Below are 24,740 nucleotides of genomic sequence, written 5' to 3' on the forward strand. Positions count from 1 at the left end.
CCATGCGATGGTCTGGTTGCTTTTATTCCGAATATTGCAGATTTGGTTATATTTATCCTCAGTTAGCCCACTAAATTAACTTAGTATGTAAACTGGGGTGATAGAATACAAAAATAAAATGTAAAGAGCCTGTAAGTTGACTTTCCTGCTGAAGGCATGTACCTGTCCTCATTGAGTATTACTTGCTTAAACAAGTTTGAAATTGTAAGACCGAAGTGTTCATCACTTGGCAAAAAAATTAAATGTATAGTAGGAGAACACTGAAGGGAATGTACATGTTGATGCTTGTTTAACGAGAGTGGCTTGGCCAGCCTTATTCAGATATTCCCAAGCACTCCCTTTTAACATAGTGTGAAAAACTTACTTTACAGCTATGAGCCGCAGAACTAAACCTGACAACGAGAGGCCAAGATGAATGATTAGAATAGGGCAGGGCAGCACCTCAGCTGCTGCGTACAGTTTCTGCAAGCAGAAGTATCTTGTCACTGGAGTAATTGTGCATGATGGATCTTGTCCTGGGTCTTTTTCTAAAAAGTACTGCAGTATTAGTCATGGGAGGATTAATTTTTTCAACATGCTAGAATGCAATATTTAATAAATTAAATTAAATAATTTTTAATTAATAAAATAAGTCATAGGAATTTAATATTAAATGTCAGCTGAGGCAGAATTGTGCTATTTCTTGTGAGTGCAGTGTGTTTAGAGTTGATAGACAAATGTACATCTCAGGAGAGTGACAGTTCAATGTTGTTTACAACTGAAAAGATCTTGCTCTAGCTGCTTAGCCTCCGTAATGGGGGGTCCCAGGAAAAAAACTGAACTTGTTAAATTTTCTCAGTGTATCTACCAGTTGTTTTATGGTTTGGCATTTTTGAGGAGCATTGTATGCTGAGAAATCCTGTATGAGATCCCAGAAAATCTTGATCAACTTACTGTGCAGAGGAAAAACTTCAATGGAGTCTGTATAGTGTCATACTAAAGATGGAGACTGGTTTTGTCCCATACCTTGTCAAACTGGTAATGCAAGATTCTTCCTCTTTAATTAAGTACAACTGTAGTCTCCTTTTGCCATAGTGGGTATGGGTGTGGGTAGGTTTTTTCACTGATGTGGACTCCAAAAATGGAGATGCCTAAAGCTACAACTAAGAAGTTGTGGTGCTCCTTACTGTATTAGTTACTAATCAAAATAGACTAGGCTAGGGGTGCAGGAATGTGGTAATTCATATTGTGAAACCCTTAGAATTCACTGATTCAGAGTGTAACTGAGAGGCATTTGTTTTTCTAACACTCCCAAAGTATTGTAAACTTATTTCTGTGTTAAGGTAAGGTATTCTTCTGGAATATTGGTACTTGGACAAGTGCAGTATTGGAAAGGATAATCCTCTTACTGACCAGTCTCAACAGCCACAATTCTGCACAAAGTAGCCAGACACATCCCAAGTTGAAAAGCCTGTTTTTCAATGATGACTAAAGTTTCCCTGATACATATTTTAGCTGATCTTGTACATTTTTTCAAAGTTGAACAAACTTTCAGGGGATGTGTTTCTGTACATCCAAGAGCAGCTAAGGTGGAACTCCTTGCATTACTGCCACAAGGAGAAGTTTCTAGCCATGTGATGGAAGAAGGCTTTCTTCAGCCACTGCGTACGAATAAATGCTAAGTTTCATGCAAGTCTGAAGAGCGCTTCTGTATTTCCTGTGCTTGCTGCTAGGCAGCTGTTGTAATGGTTCTACTTTTTGACTTCCTTACTCAGAAGATTGACAATGTTGCCTGAGTAGGGACAACATCTTAAAAGTATTTTACAAAGACAAGAGTAGAAAATAACTTAAAACTGGACTCTAGTGTTCCTAGTTAGTGTTGAGTTTGTTAATTTTTTGTTAATCCTCTGTGCGTGTTATTAAGTTGCAAGGTTCGCTCCTCCAATTGAGTATTTGGAGAAAGCCTTTGGGGAAAAAAATAAGTAGTTTGGTATAGTTGTTCACTGGTTTGACATGTGATCTTTGATGCACATCTGTAGCTTTAAAAGTAGTTTAAACATCTGTGTTTAAGAGGCTATGGTAAAAATGGATTGTATTCACTCTGGATTGTCTGGAAATAGACCCTGTGTGGTCTGCCATACTTGGAACAAGCCTCAGATGCTGGCCATGGTTTGTTGAGATTGATGAAAAGATTAACAAACTACCTGGAGAAATTATGGATTCTTACTCTTTCAGTGATCGCAAGGTTGGTACCCCTATGGGAAGACACTTAGCCAACTGCAAGTTGTTAGATCTAAAGAGAAGGAACTGGATTAAATTTTCTGACTTATTTAAACCATTTAATGTTCTCTTTCCTTAATTTCACAGACCTACAAAGAGGCTGGTGTAGCACTGAAGAAAATAGGGTGCAGCTGTGGCTTAGTTTTGACTTCCAGCACATTACCAGCACTCTTGTAGATATTGTTTGTTACATGTGTGACTATTGCATTCACTGTGTTTGTATGGAGGTCTAATTAATGGTGGAGCTTGGAAGATGCTCAGAGACTGGCATGTGTACCTTGCAGTGCAGAGTACGATGTATAATTGGTGACTGTTGGCTCTCCAAGGATGCACAAAGATACATTTTTTGCATGAGGCTTTGCCCCTAGTCTTGTGTACATAATAGCACTGTTTTGCTGGCTTAAGAGAAAATCAAATGCAAGAGTATGGGCGGTAATGATGTTGCTGGTCTGGGAGGTTTACACAGGCTGTAGTTAATGATTTGAGCGTAGGTGGCTCTTGTTTGCCTGTCTCCAACCTGTGCTTTGCTCTGGCTTACAGGCTTGCTTTCCAGGCGTCTCTGTAGTGCGTAAAAAGTTTGAGTATTGATTCGTGTGGCGAAAGGAAGACGTCTGATCCTTCGAGGAGTGAGAGGCTGGATCCAGCCATGTTTATGTTCTGGTACTTTACCACCCCCCCACCATCCCAATAGGAAATGTCTATCAGAAATGTGTTAGGTCAGAGAGAGGGAGCTACAGGAGGGAGAACATGGAACTGATGTGTTTTTACCTCCCTTTTCCTGTTACTTCTGCATTTCTCTTGCAAAGCTCCTAACTACCACCCTTCTTCATTTATGTTTTCTTGCACTTCAACACGCAGCGCTTCCTGAAAGCTCCTGGCAGCAAAGCCCGGATTTAGTGCTTTGTAGTTCAGGCTCAGTGAACACTGCCCATAAATTTTAAGCAACTCACTCAGGATGGAAACCTATTTATTACCATGGAGACTTGGTCTTACTATAAGCTTTTCCATTTTGCTCTTGGGCATGTGTTTGATGCCTACTGGCTGTGAGTTAAGAGTTCCTTTGCTCCTTGCTTGTCAAACGCTAGGCAGTTGATTCAAAGAGGGCTGGAAACAGCGAGTTTCATTCCAGAGCAATAACATTATGCAACTGTAAACACTTTAAAACTTAATTGCCTGTTTAGGATTGAGCAGTGTTAGTGTCAAAGCCTAGATAGGTCAATCCAAGAAGTGAGCATGAAGAATACTGTACTGAAAGAGCTGGAGTGCTAAAAAAGTTACTTGGGTTTAGTATTAGTCACTGACTGTCAACTGGCAGCAGTATTTGCTTGAGTGTTTTCATGCAGTATTGCGGTTTTTTCTAGAGGGGAAAAAAAGGTATGATTTTTGAGTCAAGGAAAATATAAACTTCTGACAGTTGACTAAAGGTGGTACTAAATCAACTCAATGCCACTAGTTGGAATGTGAGAATTTTTTTAACAATAAACTCCGCACCTGTGTTTTGGTAGTGGTCTTTTGAGTTATGAAACATAAGGAGAAATAGGAAAAGAGGTTGATACATTAATTATTTTATAAAGTACAGTATATTCTCACTCTGGGGGGTACTTAGCTCTAGTGGGAAAAACAGCTCCTTTAAGCATGAAAAACCTTTCAATGCTCTGAAATGCTAGAGTTTGACATAACCATATTTTAATATTAAAATGTTTTCTTACATTCTCTTTTAAGTTGGAGTTTTTGAGAGCAAAAGATATACTTATTTCATACAACTGATTCTCTTAGTTCTTGAAATAAGTTTTATGTTTCCAGTAGAGAAATTCCAGGCTGCTTGATACTTACTGGAAATTAATTTCACTAGGTGAAAAGAAAAATATTTTTCATTACACACTCTAGGCTGATTTTTCTCTTTCCCATTAGCACATGCCTGAGATATGGAAAGGTTATGCAGAACAAGCAAAGCATAATTTGTGTCGGTTGTTATTTCTTCTGTATTTGTTGTTAAAGTGTCTGTAACTGTTTTCTTGGAAGGCTGGATTTAATGGTTAAAATATGTAAATTCTTTTCAGTTTTAACCCTAAATATCCTTGAGGTATTTCATAATTCTGACTGTTAACTTAAAAAAAAAACCCACCAAAAATCAAACCTGGTGTGACTTAATAGGTACAAAAATTTGCTTGCTAGGAACTTGCAAATATACTGGGGTTATTGGTCACTGTGTGCTACTCAAAACTGTTAGGGTTAAAATGAAGTGGCTACTGAAGACCCTGTTAAGCTTAGATACTTAGGTTTTCGTTGTTTTGTTTAAGACTGTGTTTGTCATTTTCATGCATCATTTGGAATAATTATGGTTTATAGGTAGTGTAAATAACGTGATGGAAACCGATCTCAAATTCCATTGGTTTATCATCCCTGATGGCCTGCACTTTCCCCAGTTGTTCTTCTCAAGCTCCCTTCAGCTTCTCAGATTTTTGAGTGGATTGTTTGATATGCAAGCTACAGAACAGAATGTTAACAGGAAAACAAAATATTGCTTGAAGATTAAACAGATAAATTCCACTCGCATATTTCTGGGAGAGGTGTTCCTAAAGATGCAACAGTTGCATCTTCATCCTTGTATTGCCAGAAGATGCTACTGTAATAGTATTTAATATTTTCTTTGATAAATTTAGAATGTTTCTTTTTTGTATCTTGTCATCCTTTAAATAAACTTTCTAGTCATGTTGTTCCCTGTAATCCATGATTCCTTATTGCACTCAAGAGTGCTGTAGCATTTTGTTACGGAATAAATTTTTTTTTCTTGAGGAAATTCCAAGCAAACGTACAGCTCTTTGTAGAGCATCCCTAACACAGTTTATGTTGATAGACTTTCACGGATTACTTCTGTTTCTTTCAAGTTTTTCCCTAGGTTAAATACTCTTTCCTGTCATGTAGCGTTTATTGGTTTGTGACGTACTTATCTGTGGAACCTATAAATTACGCTTGTAATAAACACGAAGAGAACCTTCTCCCTGAAAGCTGTGATGTTCCTGGACTGAGATCTTGCAAGTAACCAAGTGGCTGTTGGCTCAGACATCAGATATATATGGGCTTGACAGCTAGACACCAGTTGTCCCAACTTTTGGAGGGATGTTTATGTTGTGGCCTCTACTAAAGGTTGAAGGTCGCTTCTGAAGATTGATGTGGCAGAAACACTATTGCTTTAAAAAAAATCATGGAGTTTGTGGACCAAAAAAACTCAATAATAAATTACTGAACAACAGCAAACTGACTTGCTCAGTTTAGGTTTTTTTTTTTGTTGAGAGTATTTGTTTCTGGCAGCCAGGGTGTCATGTTTGGAATGATTCAGTTGGTTCAGAAAGTTACTTTCTTGAGAAAACATTTCAGTTCAGTATAGAGTATGGATTTTTGTCAGTCGGTATCTCCTAATGAACAGGGGATCCTTACCTGGTGTATTTGACACTGACTGATTCTTGTGAGTGCTCTAAAGTGCTTATTCTGAGTTCAGTTCTTGTCAGCCCTCAGAGCTGGGTATTTATTATTTTGATGGCTACCAGAAGCAGAGCAGAACTTTGTTCTGATTGTTCTCAATTTTCTCTTTAATTAGAGAAAAGTAATACAGCTTTGTGGACAAGTAGAAAAGTTTCTCAGGATTTTTCTTTCTCCTTTAATTCTTTTTTAATGCCAAAGAAGAAATTATGAGACAATTCAAACTTTTTTTTGAGATAATAAAGTTGCAAATTTTTTTATTTTCAACTGCTTGAACAAATTGGCTACTGGTGAAGGTAAGTAATAAAACTAGAAAGGACATGTCGTTTGGCAGTGCCAACTGAAACTAAGGACATTCAAGTGTTCTTTATTAGGCAGCTTATGGGACTCAAAACAAACAGTTTTGTCGAAACAAACAGCAATGGCGGTATTACACAATGCCAGAAATACATCTCGGTCTGTTGATGCAGCAGCAATATAAATTCCTGTGTGCATTGTTCTTTTTTGGGTCATCTAGCAGTGTGATGGTCCATGTCATAATTACGATGTATTTGTGCTACAATTTCTATTTGCACAGAAGTATGCGGTGGAGTAGAACTATGTGCCGTAATCATCAGAAGAGTGAACAGACCTCCTTTCAAATGTACGGCTGTTTTTCAGAAGATGGAGCTCATACATGTCTTAGATAAGAAAATGTGTGTTAATGCTACACAGTGATTTTAAGTTGAGAAGGGATGATGAAATGGTGTCTGGTACTCTTCACTGCTTTCTTGGTCCTGTTCTCAAGACTTGAGGTACAGACTGGAAAAATACAGAGTGTTCCATGCTGGTCTGATGCCCTTTGGATAATTACGTGATGTTGATGCTTGTGAGTTTTGATGTTGGAATTTTCAACGTTTTAAAAATTATTTTGAAAAGGACGAAAACCCCACCAAGAAAATAAGTTCATGTCAAGGTCTTTTGCAAATACTTTGAGTCTATTAATACTTCTAGTAGTTTCCGTAGTACTTCCTTATTGAATACATAAAGATAAGTAGGGAAGGCCTGTGGAGAACTCCAGCTTTGCGACCACGTTCTGGTTTACCTAAGCTTGTATTGGAGCAGAAGGGATGTGTGCTGCCAATTGTTTGGGAGTCCTGGAAGCTCCCACAGTTGGGCTGTTGAAAGTACAGGAAAAGTTTGGACATGAAGGAGTGTTCTGGAGGGAATCCTCATAGTAGAGTCTTTTTTTTTTTTTTATTTATTTTCCATCAGCTCTTGTCATTTGCTGGTGAACTAGGGGGACTATACTGATTTGTGTTTCAAATTAGCAGATTTTTACTTAGAAAGGTTGATTACGGAGATGGATTCTGGATCTGTGGTGGTGGTATTACTGTCTTTTTCACAGCAAAGTTTGAAACCTAATACATTAGTAATTCCAAAGAAGCTCAGTGTAGGTACATGTTACACAACAGTTTTTTTTAATTTTTTTTTTCTTTTCAGCCACATGTATGTTTCAGAATAAAGTTTACTAAATTAATCTTTGTATTTACAGACAGTGTCTTTTGAGTATGTCTGTTTATTTTAGCTGCAGATGTGTTAGTATAATTTGTTGATGTGTCCTTTTGTTTTTAAACATGTGTTTTCTGTCACTTTGAATTTTACTGCAAAACAACTCCGTCTTAAGCTTTTAGCTGATATGGAGCTACTGTCTGTTAAGCAGTATATCTTGCAGAATTTGGAAAATTTAGGAAGCTGTGTTTGCTCACACAGTGTGTTTCCACAGAATGTTCTTGGTTGTTTGTCTTGTTCATTGTGTCTTGATCATTGTCAGTTCAGCTGTGCTAACCTACTGTTTATTAGACATGGCTCTTGTTTATTAGTGTGTTTTTCTTATTCTAGACAATAGACTAGACTAATTTATTTATTAGTGTTTCAATGCTTTCTTACACAAGCACTTCTGAAGTGTTCACTGGCCTTTGGAGTGACCGATGCAGATTTATTTTCGCATCCTAAGTTGCATTGATAACACAAGAGATTTTTTTTTTTTTCCCCCCATTTCCTACAAAGCCCTGTTCTAAAGCATAGACTTGCTCACATTCACACTTACTGTTAATAATAATTTTTAATGTGGGTCAGATTATAACTTAAATTTTGCCAGGGTAAGTAGGTAGATAAGGTTAGGCCCAGTGTTTGCTTGTAACTGGGGTGTATAGGTGTATCTTTTATTCTGTCCAGAGTATGCTCACACAGTTTACCCAAATTTTGAATGCCTTTTATGCTGAGTACTTTTAGTGAGACTGTTCATAGAGTGGAAATAGTTTAGAATGTAGAGGCTTTTTCATATATTCAGTACAATCGTGTATTCCTGACAGAAACCCAAACACTTTGAAATATATTATTTAAATTTGACTAATCTCAATGTTCAAAAACGTTCGAATAAACATGCAGTAACTCCTGTTCCCTGATGACTTTTTAATCTATGTACTGTTTCACTTTGGTTCAGTTTTGTTCAGTGAAAGCTTTATTGAATTTGAAGGGAAAGCCTTTTGAGGGCTTTGAGCCCAAGGGCTCGGCCTCTAGAAAATTCTGATTCTAATCCTCTGAGATTTCTAGCAGGACTGTAGGAAAAGGGCTGTTTCACTTCTGTTCTATGACATTTAAAAGTAGGTATAAATTAATTCCCTGTATGTAGCTTGAGTGGGTAAATACAAGTAAAGATCTGAGTCCTCGGTGGTGAAGCTGCAAGGATGCTCTGTTACTACGAAGTAGTAACCTGTGTGTTCTGGTAGATGCCGGGGTTATGCATTGTCTCTTATGATTAAACACTGCGTGAAATTTGTCATGTTTTGCTGGGTTCTGGTTTTGCTCTGTTTTTCCATGTCTCCCTCAGCAGTAGTTTTGGAAAAACAAACAACTTTTTGAAACAATAATGAAGTGCATTCCAAATAGGTTTTTCCCCTTTGCTTACCAGGGATACCCCAATTCAGAAAACTGCCTTGAAGAGACAAATGAGTTCTCAAAAGTACTGGTCAGACATCTTTTATCTTTACATTTGACAGTGTAACGGTTTTAAGTGTTTGAACTTAAGCCTGCCTAGCATGACTAATAAAACTCTTTTGACTTTAGACATCTGAAATGAATACTTCCAGAAATCCTGTCAAGTGTTCATATGAAGCTACTCTCACTATATCCTGATATTTGGTGTGCTTATATTTCTGTCTGGTTTATTTCAGGAATTTGCAGCGCTTACGAAAGAGCTAAATGTATGTAGGGAGCAGCTGCTTGAAAGGGAAGAAGAAATCGCTGAACTGAAAGCAGAAAGAAATAATACGAGGGTTAGTTCCTTGTCTTCTCCAAGATTACCATTGTTAAAGCATCCAACTACATGGAGAAAAACATTGAATGTTGAATTGGAAAAGCTAAAAGTGGTTTTTTGCTGATAATTGCACATGAATTCCTCTGTAAGCGTGAATGTGTGTTGATGAAGAAAGTTTGGAAGATCATGCACAGCTCCAAATGCTGCTGTGCAGAATCAGGAAAAGCTTGTAAGACTGCACTACAACCAGTCATTCAGCTTTCTTGTTAAAGTTTTGTAATCATACAACACCCAAGATCAGCAGAATAGAGCGAGCAAGCTGTAGTGATCTGTTCTAGCAGCTTACACTGCTGCCAGCAGAACAGTTGCTCTCCAATTTAGAGCATTTCCTATGTGTATCCCTCTGACAAGCATGCAGATCCTCAGATTGGTGGTGGAACTGAAAAGACCTGGCTAAGAAGAAACCTCATTTAAAAGACAGGCTGAAAGAGAGAGGTGGGAAATGTATTAGGTCTGATACCACTTCTAATATGGAGGAAATCTTAAAAACAGGTCCTTACGCTTGCTGCAGTAGTCGTTGGCTCTCAGATTTGAGGTTTAGAACTCAAAACTCAGTGTTTTAGGAGGCAAAGTTTTCTACGGCTATGCAGAATAATAAACATCGTTCCTTTTCTTTGTTTTAGCTATTACTGGAACATTTGGAGTGTCTCGTCTCCAGGCATGAGCGATCTCTCAGAATGACTGTTGTAAAGAGACAAGCTCAGTCTCCAGCAGGAGTTTCTAGTGAAGTAGAAGTTCTCAAAGCACTAAAATCTTTATTTGAACACCATAAAGCCCTTGATGAAAAGGTAATTAAATATAGGAGCTAACATCATCTCATCCAGCGCCCTTTTTCTTTTGCGTGAACCGTGCAGTTGTTCATACTAAAGTTGTAGAAGTCTGGTTCTCTGAACTTTTCTCTGTGTTAAGATAGTGGCTTTGCTATAACTGCATCAGTTAATTGCCCTTCTAAATTAATATGCTGCACTAAAACAAGGTGCTGTATTTTATTCTAGTACTTCATTAGCTGTGCTGATGTAAACTAAGCGTGGTTTGGGGCAGTGTATTTGTTGTAGGAATGCATGCATTTGCTTACCTGTATAATACCAGGCTTTAGCCTTTCGATTATGTAACACAAGAAATGGACTAGGGAGCATGGGAGGAGAGGAATCTGCTTACGCTGTGATATAAAGTAAAGCTGAATTAAAGGAACTCCACCCTGTAGTTCTGCCTGATGTTGGCAACAGGATATGCAAGTGGTAAAGTTTACTGTTAATTTTGCTGCCAGCTCATAGTTTACCTAACTTTTGTGACCCTTGTATGTAAAGTCTGTCAAATTATTTTCATTAGGCTTCTGTCTCTTCCTTGTTGCAGATAAGCAAAAGCATGCACAGTCTGTGCCTTACAGGTGGATAGGCAAATTCTGGATATGTTTCATTCTTAACCTAAATGTACAGGTCATGCTGAGATGTGATTTGCTTATGACAAAAAAAAAGAAAAGCTAGACTTTTAAGATAAGCATTGTTTCTCTATAGGGTTTTTTGTAGCATATGTTTTAATTAGTAGTTACTCAAGATTAAGCAGGTCTCTAAGTGTGATGGAAATAGTGTCATTTGCTATCTGAAAGGGTATGGCAGTATGGCAGTAAGTGAAATTGATTTCTTCTCAATTTGAAAGATTTCAAATTATTTGAATTTACTCTTTCAGGTAAGGGAGAGGTTACGAGTAGCACTTGAAAGGTGTAGCTTGTTGGAAGAAGAACTAGGTACTACGCATAAAGAGGTAGGTTTCTTTTGAAAAAGTAGTTTTCATGTATGTGCTGTGGGTGTTTAGTCAATATCTGTCCACAGCAATTTATTCAATTAAGGTTCACTTTCACTTCTTGGTTTTGATTTTTGTTTCTTAACCAAATGAGATAACTATAATTTTTAACTTAATCACTTTGAAAGAGCAGGAAAGGAAAAAGAACCTCCCTGCAATCCAACACAAAGAGTTCTTGTGGCTTTAAAATAAGAATTTTTGGGTTGCAGGGGTAGAAGTTTTTGAGTGCCTGTGCCATATTTTATTAATACATACCTTGCAGTACAATCGGTTATTATTGTTTTGCTCCTTTGCTTTTGCAGCTGTTCCTTATATTATCAGTGAGAAAGGAATTGACTTGAAACATATGTATATAAGCTTTTCTTTTATTTTAGTTAATGATTCTGAAAGAGCAAAATAATCAGAAGAAAACGCTTCCAGATGGGATGCTGGATATAAATCATGAACAAGAAAATACACCAACTACAAATGGGAAGGTACAGCTATTTCTTTTTTTTTAGCCGATGTCTGATTTTTAATCATTGACTATAATATTTTAATTTCAAACTATAATAAAAGATTTTTTTAAGCAATGATTTAATTAAAAAGTCTCAGTTACCACAATTTCAATCTTTACAGTCTATCCAATAATAAAATTATCTTGGGGGAGGGACGTTTACAGGTAAGTAACAGTTTATTTTTCAAATTTCTGTATAACATGCAAATGCCTTTTTTTTTTTTTTTCCCCTGTTTAATAGCGATCCTCTGATGGTTCTTTATGCCACGATGAAAATCTTGCTAAAGTGATTGAACTCCAAGACATCATAGATAAGCAAAACAAAGAGCAGACGCAAATGAAAGAACGCCTTACTGCTTTGTCTAGCAGAGTAACAGAGCTGGAAGAAGATCTTGACACAGCTAGAAAAGACTTAATAAAATCTGAAGAAATTAATACAAAGTTACAGAGAGATGTACGAGAGGTGAGGAATAAACTGTTAAATTTTGGGTAGCCACAAATGCAGTTGCTTTATAAAATTTCAGTGTCATTGGTGCTCAGTTACACTGTTATGCTTTTGAATGTGTTCAGTTTGATAGGCGAGAAGAAAATTGTTTCGAGCATGATGGTGCTGTTTTTTGTTTAAAAGACACTTAAGAAAATTTGTCTTCAGAATAAATCTAAGACTAACTAGATACTTCACAAATATATTAAATTAGAGATCTAGCATTGTGAACTTTAATAGGTTCTTGAAAAGATGCTTGATCTTGTCATAAATGCTAAGCTTATTCATGAAGTTAAATTTTTTTATTTTTAAACGTGTACATGGTCGAGAAATCATGTTAATTTTAATGGTGTGATTGACAGTTCCTGTTACTGATCAATCACTCATCTCCAAGGTCCTATGTACCACAGTGTACCATGTCCTTATTAAATAGAAAGAGATTAGTTAAATCCAAGAACCCTCTCTGACTGTCCCCAGGTAGTAAAGATTTGCCCTGTTTCTGCATTGAAAAGGTAAGTAGCAGATCCATGGTGTAATGAATAAAGACCAGTCTTCTTAAGTGTTCACCATTTAAAAAAAAAAAAAAAAAAAAGTCGTTGAACTTGTAAGCCTAAGTGAGATTACTGTTTCTTTTTTTTTTTTTTACTGAGAGAAATATCTGATTTTTATTTTTTTAATTACCGCAGTTTGATCACTAAATAATTGTCCCTTATATTCTAAATTCTGTCTTGTGTCTTGCATAGACTATGGCCCAAAAGGAAGACATGGAAGAGAGAATTACAACTCTTGAGAAACGCTACCTCGCTGCACAACGTGAAGCTACATCTGTGCATGACCTCAATGATAAACTTGAAAACGAAATTGCCACTAAAGACTCCATGCATCGACAGGTTGTAATCTGAAATAAGATCAAGTACATTTTGCTCAGCATAAAACTAATGGAAATAAATGTTCATACTGTACTAAAGCACTTTGCTTTTAGGAAGATAAGTATCATCTGCAGTGTGCTATTGTTAGTGATTGTTTTTCAGTAACTGAGGCGCACATTAGAGTTTCACCCTGGAAATAAAGATGAGGCAATTTACTGGGGTGGGGAAATCGTTTTGAGCATTTTAAAGCACTTGATCATGGAGCAGGAGAGATGTTGTCCGTATTAATTGTGGATTTTGAAGTTGTTATATGTGTATCCAAGCATCTCTAGTTTCATGGGTGAGAATGACTCATTCTAAGCTAAAACAGTTTTAAAATTTGGGTAGTATGTAGTGATTTTTATAGCCTGTAATAGAAATAGATGTTGCCTTACTGTGGAGGGAAATGTGACATAGGCTTGACATGAAGCAGTCCAACTTAAAACCAGAAATGATTGTTTAGCCAATGGCTTTCTGACTAGATAAAGCCAGAAAACTCAGTCAACAAGGAGGTGTCCCTTTTAATATAATTTTTTAAAAAGTTGTGCATGCTTTAAATAAAAATAAATTTTGTGGTAATATGTATAGTGTTACTTCAAATATAAAGGAATCTTTTCCTTGATGTAACTCAAAGTCTTAGCACATCCTTGACTTTGAAAATTCACAACTTGTTCTGTGCTGCTTCCCAAACCATAACAGTGTTTATTTGGTGATGTAGTTGTTTTCAGAATACACAAAACTGTCTGCAGAAAACAATTTGTAGAGAAAAAAGTTCTTTCTTGTAATGAAGGAGAGGATGCCACATCTTTGGCTGTAAGACTGGTTTTGGACAGTTTGTTCTCATAGATCTAGTAAAGGTAGTGAGCTGTATCCGTACCTTCCTCTTTGATAAAACTTAATTGCCATTTAACACTAAACATTTGCTAATCATAATCCTGTGTAGAGTGAAGATAAGAACAGGCAATTGCAAGAACGACTGGAACTAGCTGAGCAAAAGCTGCAGCAGACTTTGAGAAAGGCTGAAACTTTGCCGGAGGTGGAAGCTGAGCTGGCACAGAGAGTTGCAGCACTTTCAAAGGTGAGTCAGCTCAACAGTGTCCTCAAGACTCTCTTCTCTGCTGGTGTCCTGCTACACAAAATCCGTTCTTCAAGTGTTGGGTTTGTTACATTGTGCTTCTGTGTTTCCCCGCAAAAGTTCAGAAAGTGTTTCTCCTTGTTTTCTGTGTTTTCCATTCATCTCTCTGAACACACTCTGATTATTTATTTTTTTTAATTCTTTCTATTTTTATTTCTGCTCTTTGGAACTTGAGCAAGTTTTCTTTTAACTCTGTTGTATACAAAAATGTCTCTCTGAATTATTATTATTTTACTACTTTTTATTAAAATTCATTCAATAATAGACATAAAGTCTTCTAAAACAAGAACTATTTCTGAACTGGAAACCCAAATTTCTTCTGCTGTGGGGAAAGAGAGAAGTAATGGTACTCATTAATATTAAGATTTTTAGAAGGCTGCAAATGGAATAATGAAGTGTGAAGAATTATATGTAGTAACCACAAATGAGCCTTTTCAAGTGTGTATGTGTTTTCTTTTCAAGTCTCAGTTTCATTTCTTTCCTTGTTATCTTTCCTGTCCCTAACTGGCTCTGTAGTCTGACCTTTTGTCTCCTGGGAGCTCTGCTGCTAAAGATGCTAAAGTATTGGAACTTACCACCAAGCTTAGGAAGGTAGAATTTGTATATTAGTCCTTGTTTCTGCTTGCTGCTTTCTGCTTCGTCATGATTACTAACAAAGGGTCGTATTGTCTAGGCGAGTGAGGAAAAGCTGAAAATGCATTTAATTTGGAATTTTTTTTTTTTTCCTTTCCAATTCCTGGGGGTTTGAATGAACGGCTACTGCAAGCTCATTTGCAAATAGTAGTTGGTTCATGGTACTTAAGGGTGACAAGCTTCATCATTTTGTTACTTAACATATGAACTGTTACTAGGTTCTTTTAGTGACAGAAAGGCATCTGTTCTGCATTGTGTGTTACCATAAATGGCAGTTGCGCAAAGCATGTTAGATATATTATTGTGCTTCAATGTTTCTATGCTTTTGAAACCTTTTATTTAAAAAAAACAAATTGTAATTTTTTTTTTTTCAAATTGACAGGCTGAGGAGAGACATGGCAATATAGAAGAACGACTGAGACAGATGGAAGCACAGCTAGAAGAAAAGAATCAAGAACTGCAAAGGGTACCGTACATATTTTTGGCAAAGATACAAAGCTGAAAGAAAGACTCTAATCCCCTTCATGACTGCCTGCCATTCAGCGAAGCTGTTTTTATTTCTCATCTCTAAAATAAAACCAGAGTTTAGGCTGGCTGGTAGTTGGGTGATTTGAGCCACTGTGCTATGGCGAACCTTAAGTCTCAAGACAAAGCTGGAAGTCTCTAATCAAAGTTTGCAATATGTTTGGAAATACCTAATTGGTAGTCTTGCTTTCTGATGAGGAGACAGATCAAAAACTTGCTGAATTAAGTGACTATGGAAAAATTGGTTCCTAGGTGATAAATACTGGAATTGGTTCTAAAATCTGCTTTTACTTCACCTGTAAGCTCAGATTTTCAAGCTTCTGATCTTGAACAGTTACTCAAGTCTTAAGTGTCCCTTATACTCCCTTACAGAGCCACAGGGATACATGCAGTATTCCTTATTCCCTTGGAAAAATGTTTCTATTAAATGAAATGCATTCGGATTCAGGAAAGCTTACTGTTTTTACAACCTGAAAATTGTTATAGACATTGTAAATTTTAAGTTACTTCAGTAGCTTTTATGTATCTTAGGCTAGACAGAGAGAAAAGATGAATGAAGAGCATAATAAACGTTTGTCAGAAACTGTTGATAAGCTTCTGTCGGAATCTAATGAAAGGCTTCAGCTTCATCTCAAGGAGAGGATGGCTGCCCTGGAAGATAAGGTAACAAGTGACATTCCAGCACATACATTGATTACATGGTCAACATTCTGTAGTGATTTCTGTATTTTGCAATGTGTCTAACTTCAGTAAATAAATACTAAATCCTTATTAATAAGTAGTTTCTGTCAAGACTGTTTCCTAGTGTGGATTTTGAAAATAAATTCTTAAATTTTTTTTTTTTTAAATTGTTCCTGGACATTGTGCTACAGTGTTGAGAAAGCATCTTTTAAGAAGCTTTATCCTTTCTTAGTTGACTGGTGGGAACTGCATAAATAGGCTCATCCAGTTTAATACAGGAAGTCTGAAGAATTAGGACTGAAACTTTGACCTTTTCAGTTCAGTTTATTTCCCACTGCTTTTGCCCGTTACCCTGAGTCATTGTGGGATTCTTGCAAGCTGAAACAATCTTGCATTTTCTTCCCAGGTAGATAATTTTGAGACAGATTACGTGAATGCGAATATGCTGTTGCCTGTGTTTTCAATGAACGTCTCAGCTTTCCCCTGTGCTCAGTTAATTTTGTATTCAGACTTTAAATGTTTGCTGTCTCTTGCATTCATATCAGCTGAGTTCTCATCCCTAAACCATCAGTCAGGTACCTGACACGTCTTTCTGAAATTCCAGGACTGTGCTCACCTCAGCTCATTAAAAAGATTTAATTCCTTCTTTTCCCTGCTTTTGTGCTCTTGGAGCTGAGAGGAATCGGGTAGTGCAGAACAAATGTAGGTCTTGTCTTTTGAGTTCATTATAAAGGTGCTTATCATCTGGCATCTAAGGCTGCAGACTTTGTCTGGTGTTTTTTAGTTAGCCTAACTGTTTTCAACATCTCCAACTACTCCTGATACTTCAGAAATTCTTGTCGTGGGCCTTGTTATAACATCAACAAGTTGCCTTTTTTTTTAATGCTTGAACTTGCACTATTACTAAACCTGTTGTTTAGAGGGCTGAACACCTGAAAAAATAAACTTTCAACTATCATCAAAGCAAAATGATGTAAGCAATAAAGTATCTGTAACTTAACATGTGTCTGTATAGTGTTGATGGAAATCTTGATACTCATCTTGGTTATGGTTTAAGAGTTGAAAGCTTTTATAAGTAACGTAATTTGTGATGCATTTTATTTTAGAATTCACTTCTTCGAGAAATTGAAAATGCGAAAAAACAAATAGAGGAACTTCAGCATGAAAAGGTACAACACATTTTTTAAATATTGTATGGGAAAATAATTGCTGCATTGCTACAGAGTAGGACTAGATTTGCATTTTCCCATAAAACTTAACACTACCTGGTCTGTTTAAAAGTAGGAGGCTGTTACTGTTCATTTTATGGTATTGTGTGCCTCAGTTTTATGACTATTTTATAGCTAATCCATAGCTTTTTACTCAAAGACTTAGCACACTTCTCAATATGTAAATAGCTGGATGTATTGGCAGTTTGACAAAGATTGCACGGAATTTTCATACTGTTGTACATATGACCTTGGACAGTAAAAAGAAAAAAGGAATATTTTAAATATTATGTATTTTCCCATTAGATTTTTCTTAAAGCACTGGGTATCATGAAATGCTTGTTTGACTGATAAAAAATTTTTGAGGTTTTGAGAACTGGGGGACAGGGAGAGAAATATTTATTAGACTTGGCTGTTCCTTTGCAATAGCAGCTGTCTGGTGTTTGGCTTGTCCTGGAACTGACAAGTTCCCTTCTTGAATAGTAGTGATGGGGCCTTTCACTTCCTTGCATCCTTATTTTGTTGTCGCACTCTCTGTTCTGAAATACCTGTTATTGCTTATTAAATCACAGGTGTACTGCGTTTCCCCAAACCATTCTAGTAAGGAGCTAGGCCAAACTGTGGAGGCTGTGCTTCTGTAAGAAAACGAAGGACACGTTCAGATATTTGCAGAACGTGCTTTGAATTTTTGTATGTGTAGGCCAGCAGTTTTCACACAAGGCACAGATGTTCATCATCAGCCACTTTTTATTACTTTTTCATTGTTTTCCCGTTCATTGGATTTCTGTGTTGTTGAATTCTGTAAAAATGTCCAAGGTAAAAGAGAATGTTTAGAACCTTTTGTGCACAGAGCTTGAAAATTTCTTGTTTCTTATTAAATATTATCACTTAATTACAGTGACGTTAGTTAATATGTGAATTTTATTTAGTAGCTGTTTTTAAAATATACATTGTCATTACCTAGAGTCACAGGGTAGAGAGGCAGCAGAATTATTCTTGGACGCCCTTTTGTTGTCATACTTTATTGTGTATAGCAAAAATCATTTCTGTCCTATGTCGTTGAAGGGTGTGTTTTAAAAATCTGTTTGAGTTTCATAGAAATGAGATAAAAAAACCTCTAAATGTTAGTTTATAAATGAGTATTTGACGCTGGTTTTTTTTTTAAGCATATTGTTATATATTTTTTTCGATTTGTCTTTACAGGATCAACTTGTATTAAATGTTGAAGCATTAAGGGCTGAAAATGACCAAGTGAGACTCAGAGCCACATCACTTCATCATAGGTACCAGCACTTAATTGTAGTTCAGGTTTTTTCTAATATTTTTGAAGTCACTTTGCTAAATGAAATTTTGTCTGTTATAACTGAAAAGACTTTAGTCATAACTATAAAATAGATTATTTGTAGAGCATATAAAGTAGTTGTTATACTGCTTAAAAAAAATGGCACTGATGGGACAATAAGAGCAATTTGGGTGGGTTTTTTGGTTTGTTTCCTCCTACCTTCGTAAGGATAAATTGTTTCTTCGTGTTCTAGCCGACCAGATTTCAGATACCCTATGGCATCTTCGTCTGTGGCTGACAGTCACACAGACTCCTATGGCACCTCATCAGTGTTAAGGCGTCCCCAGAAAGGACGTTTGGCAGCTCTCAGAGATGAACCTTCAAAGGTAATAGAACACTGAAATGAAAACAAAAATGAAACTTCGGCAATAAAATAGATTAGATGAGGCTGATCTACCGCAGGGCTTTTTTAGAATAAGAGTACCTAGCAATAAACTGATATCTGTGTCCTAGTTTACCAAACAATGCACAGCTACTGATCTTTTTAATTTGTTACAAATAATTGCAAAATTATTTTGAAGTTCAGTTTGTGTTAAGTATGATAAGCCTGTAAAATAGAATTTGAAACACTCCTACTTTTGTGTCTATGCGCTAATCTAAAATGTTGCTGTTCTGCAAGCAATTTTAAGTCCCTTTCAGGACTCATAAGTCCTCATTACATAAAGCTGATTCTAGAATTCTCATTGTATTTGATAGCAAAATTCTGCTGTAATTTAACATGTATCTAGCCAAGATATGTGACATTTTAATTTATTCAATCAGACTATCCTTTTTTAAATTTCATTTACGTGTAAGATGCAAAGTTTTCTACATTATAGCTTTTCTTTTCTACATTTCTCTAAACATTGCTGTCTTGATGGATGCATTCAGCATGTAAGTGGGCTTTTCCTTTCAACGTCTTGAAAAACAGTACAAATATCATGATTTTCCCATTTGAGTTTGGATTTTATTTTTTTGTTAATTCTCTTAGGTTCAAACTCTGAACGAGCAGGAGTGGGAGCGAGCCCAGCAAGCAAGTGTATTGGCAAATGTGGCACAGGCATTTGAAAGTGATGTTGATGTGTCTGATATTGAGGATGACAGGGAGACTATATTCAGTTCAGTTGATCTGCTGTCGCCAAGCGGTCAGGCTGATGCTCAGACTTTGGCCCTGATGCTTCAAGAACAGTTGGATGCAATCAACAAAGAGATTAGGTATGATCCATCTGCAGTTGAGGTTTTGATAAAAATGAGTTTCTGTGACACTAGAAATCCTTCATGTGGTTGCTTAGAAAATGATGGCTGCCCATTCAGTTTCTTGGAGGGAGGGGGAGATGTTCACAGAAGTAATTAGTTTGCTGATGCCTAAGTACTCTTTTCTGGTTCTTTGTCTTCAGTCTCATTTGTGGAAGGGATTGCGTATTACTAGATTGACAGAAACCCCTCCATGGTGGTAATAGCAGTAGTGTTTACCACTTTGTTCAGATTGGATTAGAAGATTTCTCAGTGTGTCTGTTTTGCTGCTTCTTTCTAACGCCAGTCAGCCATTGTGTTTATATGAAACTTATCTGAATGTCATGTTCCTTTGAAACTTTTTTTCTTTTAGACTTATACAAGAAGAAAAGGAAAACACCGAGCAGCGTGCAGAGGAGATTGAAAGCAGAGTGGGTAGTGGAAGTTTAGACGCCCATGGCAGATTCCGGTCCATGAGCTCCATTCCTCCTCCCTATGCAAGTGGTTCACTTGCTGGTTCTTCCCCGCCTGGCAGCGGCCGCTCCACCCCGAGGCGGATTCCGCATAGCCCGGCTCGGGAAGTGGACAGACTAGGTATCATGACACTGGTAGGTATCCATTAACTTTAATTTTTCGGAAGAGCTTTCCTTTTCTCTAGGAAATGGATTGTTTGATTTCCCCTTCCTCTCCTTCTTACTCAGCTGTATTTTTCCTTTCTCTAGGGTTTTCTACTGCTTCTTTTCAACTTCTATAGAAAGTATAAGATACAGTCATAATGATTAGGAAAAACGTTCAGAACTCAAGTATTGTTTGGTCAACATCTCATGCCTAAGTATTTCATCTGCTGTTATGGTCTTTCTTCTGACTCCTGTTCCTAGAAGAAATAATGTTTTGTTTTCAACCCCTGGTGCAGCAACCAGTTTCTCCCTCTGCTTTAAACTTTATTTTTAGCAGTCCACTAAAATCCAGTAAATAATCAGCTAAAAAGTGATTTGCATGTATTACATTAATATTGAAGATTTTGCAGGTATCAGAGCTGTTTTAATGAGTGCTAGTGTCTTGTTTTAGCTTACTGAGACTGGCAGATAAAAGAAGTATCTTTTAGACCTAGTAGGTGATAAATAGTAGCTTGGGCTTAGCAGTTCAGTAATTAGAGAAAGATGGATCCATTCTTTTGATGTTCATGTGACTACTTAGAAAAGTAAATCATTCTAGGACCTGCTTTATGCATGTAAACCTATCTGTAAAAAAAAAAAAAAAACAGATACAAGTTTTCCACTTCTTTGTTTTTACATACGTGTTAAGCAAACCTAACAGTTTCTCATATTTGGAATACTTTTCACCAAGGAGCGTCTTGGATACAGGTATTTATCTGCAAGCAGTCTCCAGGAAAAGCTCCTTCTCTAACTTACCTCTAGATACATTACTTTGTCTCCAGATTTCCATATGCATTTGGAAATGGTAATTACTGGTTGTACGTGCAACATCATACTTTATTGTCCTGGATTACTGCGCTTGTGTCCTGCCTCTATACCAATCAGTAGACAAGGAATGCTACCCATCGCTGTAAGAGCAGGGGGACTGTAAATGACTCATTTGGGATCTCTTACTTCTTTTTAAATATCCTGTATTTCAGTTAACTAGTTTTGACGGCTTTTTAAAATGACTGCATGTATACCAGAAAGCCTATTTTTTTTTTAATAAAAAGCAATAATTTCACATTTCTTGCGTTTAAAAAAAATAATAATTGTACCAGCTGTAGCCATATATCCAGGGCCAAGCACAGAAACTAACACATTTCAAAACGTGCAGTGATTTATATTCTAATTTTTCACAGTAATAAGTAGTCCTGTTACAGAAAACCATATACAAATTTAAGTAGCTATTTTCCTGAAAACTAGATCAGAAGAATGTATATCTTCTGTTGAAATTTAATGTAACTGAACAAAAGTAAAATAATTAAGCTCGCTTTAGACTGTAATAATTGTGACTCAAAGGCATTTGATCCTTTGTTTGCAGTTGTGCTTGTCTGATGTTTTAGTACCTGGCAGCTGATTTGTGAAGGCTTTTCTGAAAGCATGAAAACAAGAAGCTATGCTTCTAGAATTACAGAACGAGCTTTCTAGAAGCTTTTTGGAACGACTGTTATGAATTACCAGACTGAATGAGTTCTTGTGGGTTTTTTCCCCACAAAAGTGGCATTAGTTTGAGCACGATGACAGCATGAGCCTTAATGCTAACTGCAGTAGTGGTGTTCAGCAATTCAGTTAGCTGAAAATCCCTCATGAGTAAAATTCATTAAAAATCATCAGCATGATAAATTGTGAAACCTACAGCTCTCTTGAAAAGTTCTTGTGGACAGTTTTCATTCCATATGGCAAACGTTTTCATTTTTATGGTTTATTGGATTTAATAGATGAAAGATCCAGCAAGGGTAAAATGAGTCTGCTGCACATTGTCTAAGAACTTGAGGAGGGACTAGATGACCTTTAAAGGTCCAAGGGTTTCCAGCCCAAACCCTTCTGTGAACTTATGATTTATTAACATAAAACTCTACGATCAGATTAAATAAAACTTTACACAGTGCTGCATAGTTTGCATGTATTCTAGATAAAAAAGGATTAAAAGTTGTCATTCGTGGGAGGGAAACAACACACAACTCCCCCACCGAACTTCAAAGGGAACTGGCTTTATTTTTGCCTACAGTCTTTTGAAATTAATTGTTGACAAATACTATGATAATTGTTAAACAAATTATCTCAAAGTTTTGTCAGCATCAGTCTGAATAACTTGATAATTTGTTTATGTAACTCAGGGTTGCTGCCTTGCTCTGTGCAGGGCAGAGGTGGCAATACCTAGGAAGTGAGATACGGCGCCTTCTGGAGCAGGTGGAGGTTAAAATAAAACTGGTGGTAGACCCTTGCGTAAACATTCCAGCGCTTTAAACGCAGTAAAAAACAGAATACTGTTACTGTATAGAAATCAGCTATTGTTGGTGCTCTGTCTGTCACAGTTAGTAAAGTATGGCTGCTTTTTATGCTACGTAGGAAACAAATGAGGAAATCACCAAGGTGTGAGAAGGGACTTAGTGCAGACAGCGTGTTAAGCCTGTGGCTACCATGTAGGTTGTATAGTTCAAGGCAAGCCCTTGACATATGACTGGAAATCCTCTCACTCTTTAAAAGCAACACCTTACTACCCCCATGTGCTTTATTGCTTTTCTTGCTGAAGGTAATGCACGTTTTGGGCGCTAATTTGCTTGTGGTATCAGGCAAATGCATCGAAATATCTATGGTACTTTTGTAGATAATCAACTATAAGTCTGGAGTTCTTTTGTTTTTTCCTTTCTTTTCCCCTCTTCAGGATACATTTAAGTAATCTGTGAATTGAAGAGTACTTCATACTCTGTATCGTTCTCTGTGCCATTTCTGTAATTGTTATTTATATTCTCCCTAGTATGTTTTGTCTGTGGTAGTTGTTTCAGTCTGTGCTACAGTTTACAATAAATACGGCTTTTCCAAATTTCTTTTCATGCATCTGTCAGCCTAGCGATTTAAGGAAACACCGTAGAAAGGTAAATCTTTAGTTTCTTTACTGATGTGCCCCTTTGTCTCCATCCCTGTCCCCAAACTCATTAATGGATAACAGGAACATAAAAGAAAGCATTTGCAGGGTAACCCTATAATAAAACAACATTATATGCTCTTTGATATTAAATGTAAAATAGTTTCTCATCTTAATGTAAGTCTGGGTTTGTTTTGTTTTGTGTGAGTTTTTTTTTGTTTGGCTTTTTTAACTAGTGTGGAGGACTGTTGTGTTGCTTTCTGTTTGTAACCAATATTTTGCAATCTTCATGAAACGATATTTAACGACCTGTTAGTGCACACACAGATAAATCTTAATGTCTGTTATTCAGACTTTGAGATACACCATAGGCATAGGTGTGTAGAAACTGACTTCATAGACTGACTGGTAATCTTGCTAATGATTGTCTAAACATTGTAACAGTGAGAATTGAGATGCTTTCTTTTCACAGGACTCTTTGGTTTTATGTCTTTGCACTTGCTTAAGCTGAAGTCAGATGTATTAGTTTTATGGTGCCGAGGACATTACTGTAGTTCTTAGCTCTATGAATGAATAAAAGATGAGTGCTACTTGCTCATTTCACTAGTTAAGACTGAAATTTAATAGTTTGTCACAGAAGGTAACAGAAAATCCAGAAAGAAGTCAAACAAAAAATGGGCAACTGCAGAATGGTGAGGGCAGGAGTAATCCTTTAACACTGAAATAATTGTTTTTTTTTCTTTTGGTGCTTTGTGTAGCATTGATATTTGATTAATGTTTTGGCATTTCCAAGTAACTCTTCAAGTTTTCATTTTCCATTAGTCTCCAGCTTCTAGAGAAGAGGTACGAGATGATAAAACCACAATAAAATGTGAGACATCGCCACCTTCCTCACCTCGATCTTTGCGTTTGGATAGAGTTCAGAAAGGAGCTTTGCATACAGTGAGCCATGAAGATATCAGGGACATTAGAAAGTAAGTAGTTGTGAATAAGTCAGACCTACCAGTAACTTAGTGTTTCTGATCATCAGAATAAAATTCTAAAACTGCAAATCTGTTTGGCTGATCTAGATATTGAAGTGTTTCTCAAAAGTAAAGAGTATGAACGCATAAATGGGTGGCTGTGTTACATAAACAGTAAGAATATAGATTTTGTTAATCATCAGAAATGACTTCATGTGAAGAATTCTTCTGGTACTCAAGATCTTCATTAAGTTTGCTTCATGTTTAAGAAATGAAAGATGTGCAATTCCAGTCTTCTTTTATAGACTGAAATTTAGCTATAAATTTAGAAATAAATTGCAAAATTACCATCATTTTGATTGACAGACCTTCTTTTCTAAGTGCCTAACTATCTGGAACATATTCCACTCAAATATTTCAAACTTCCGTTGTCTGCCTCAATTTGTTAGGAACTTGTGTTGTCAACTTTGGCCTCTGAATTGCACTTTAAACACTTTTATTTCTTGAAGTAAGAATTGACTTGTAGTTCTGTGTTATAGGACTAAAGATTATATTCCTTCCTTTCTTGCGTGATTTAGTTGTTTCCACTGTTTTTTTCTGTTCAGTGGCATTTATTTTAGTAGGTATGTGTCTTTTTGTGATTCATTAAAAGCTGAAATTAGATGTCATTAGTGAGTTACTGAGCTTTTGTGA

General features: G+C 36.6%; 1 protein-coding gene across 3 annotated transcripts in view; it reads left to right on the plus strand.

The window, feature by feature from the left end:
- PPFIA1 (PPFI scaffold protein A1) overlaps window positions 1-24,740 on the plus strand; it is a 57,175-nt gene that overhangs the window by 11,981 nt on the left and 20,454 nt on the right. For 2 of the 3 annotated variants that reach the window (XM_086748384.1, XM_086748385.1), the window contains exons 3-17: window positions 8,955-9,056; window positions 9,721-9,885; window positions 10,784-10,858; window positions 11,272-11,373; window positions 11,635-11,856; window positions 12,621-12,767; window positions 13,729-13,863; window positions 14,936-15,019; window positions 15,610-15,741; window positions 16,866-16,928; window positions 18,171-18,250; window positions 18,503-18,635; window positions 19,280-19,503; window positions 19,895-20,129; window positions 23,908-24,059. In XM_086748384.1, the coding sequence (XP_086604510.1) occupies window positions 8,955-9,056; window positions 9,721-9,885; window positions 10,784-10,858; window positions 11,272-11,373; window positions 11,635-11,856; window positions 12,621-12,767; window positions 13,729-13,863; window positions 14,936-15,019; window positions 15,610-15,741; window positions 16,866-16,928; window positions 18,171-18,250; window positions 18,503-18,635; window positions 19,280-19,503; window positions 19,895-20,129; window positions 23,908-24,059 (2,051 nt within the window). Of the gene's footprint in view, window positions 1-8,954; window positions 9,057-9,720; window positions 9,886-10,783; window positions 10,859-11,271; window positions 11,374-11,634; window positions 11,857-12,620; window positions 12,768-13,728; window positions 13,864-14,436; window positions 14,512-14,935; window positions 15,020-15,609; window positions 15,742-16,865; window positions 16,929-18,170; window positions 18,251-18,502; window positions 18,636-19,279; window positions 19,504-19,894; window positions 20,130-23,907; window positions 24,060-24,740 lie in introns of all 3 variants that reach the window. The other variant, XM_086748386.1, reaches the window with a different exon arrangement.

This window comes from Chlamydotis macqueenii, chromosome 5 (genome assembly GCF_036417535.1).
Source record: "Chlamydotis macqueenii isolate bChlMac1 chromosome 5, bChlMac1.mat, whole genome shotgun sequence".
In the NCBI taxonomy this organism is placed as follows: domain Eukaryota; kingdom Metazoa; phylum Chordata; class Aves; order Otidiformes; family Otididae; genus Chlamydotis; species Chlamydotis macqueenii.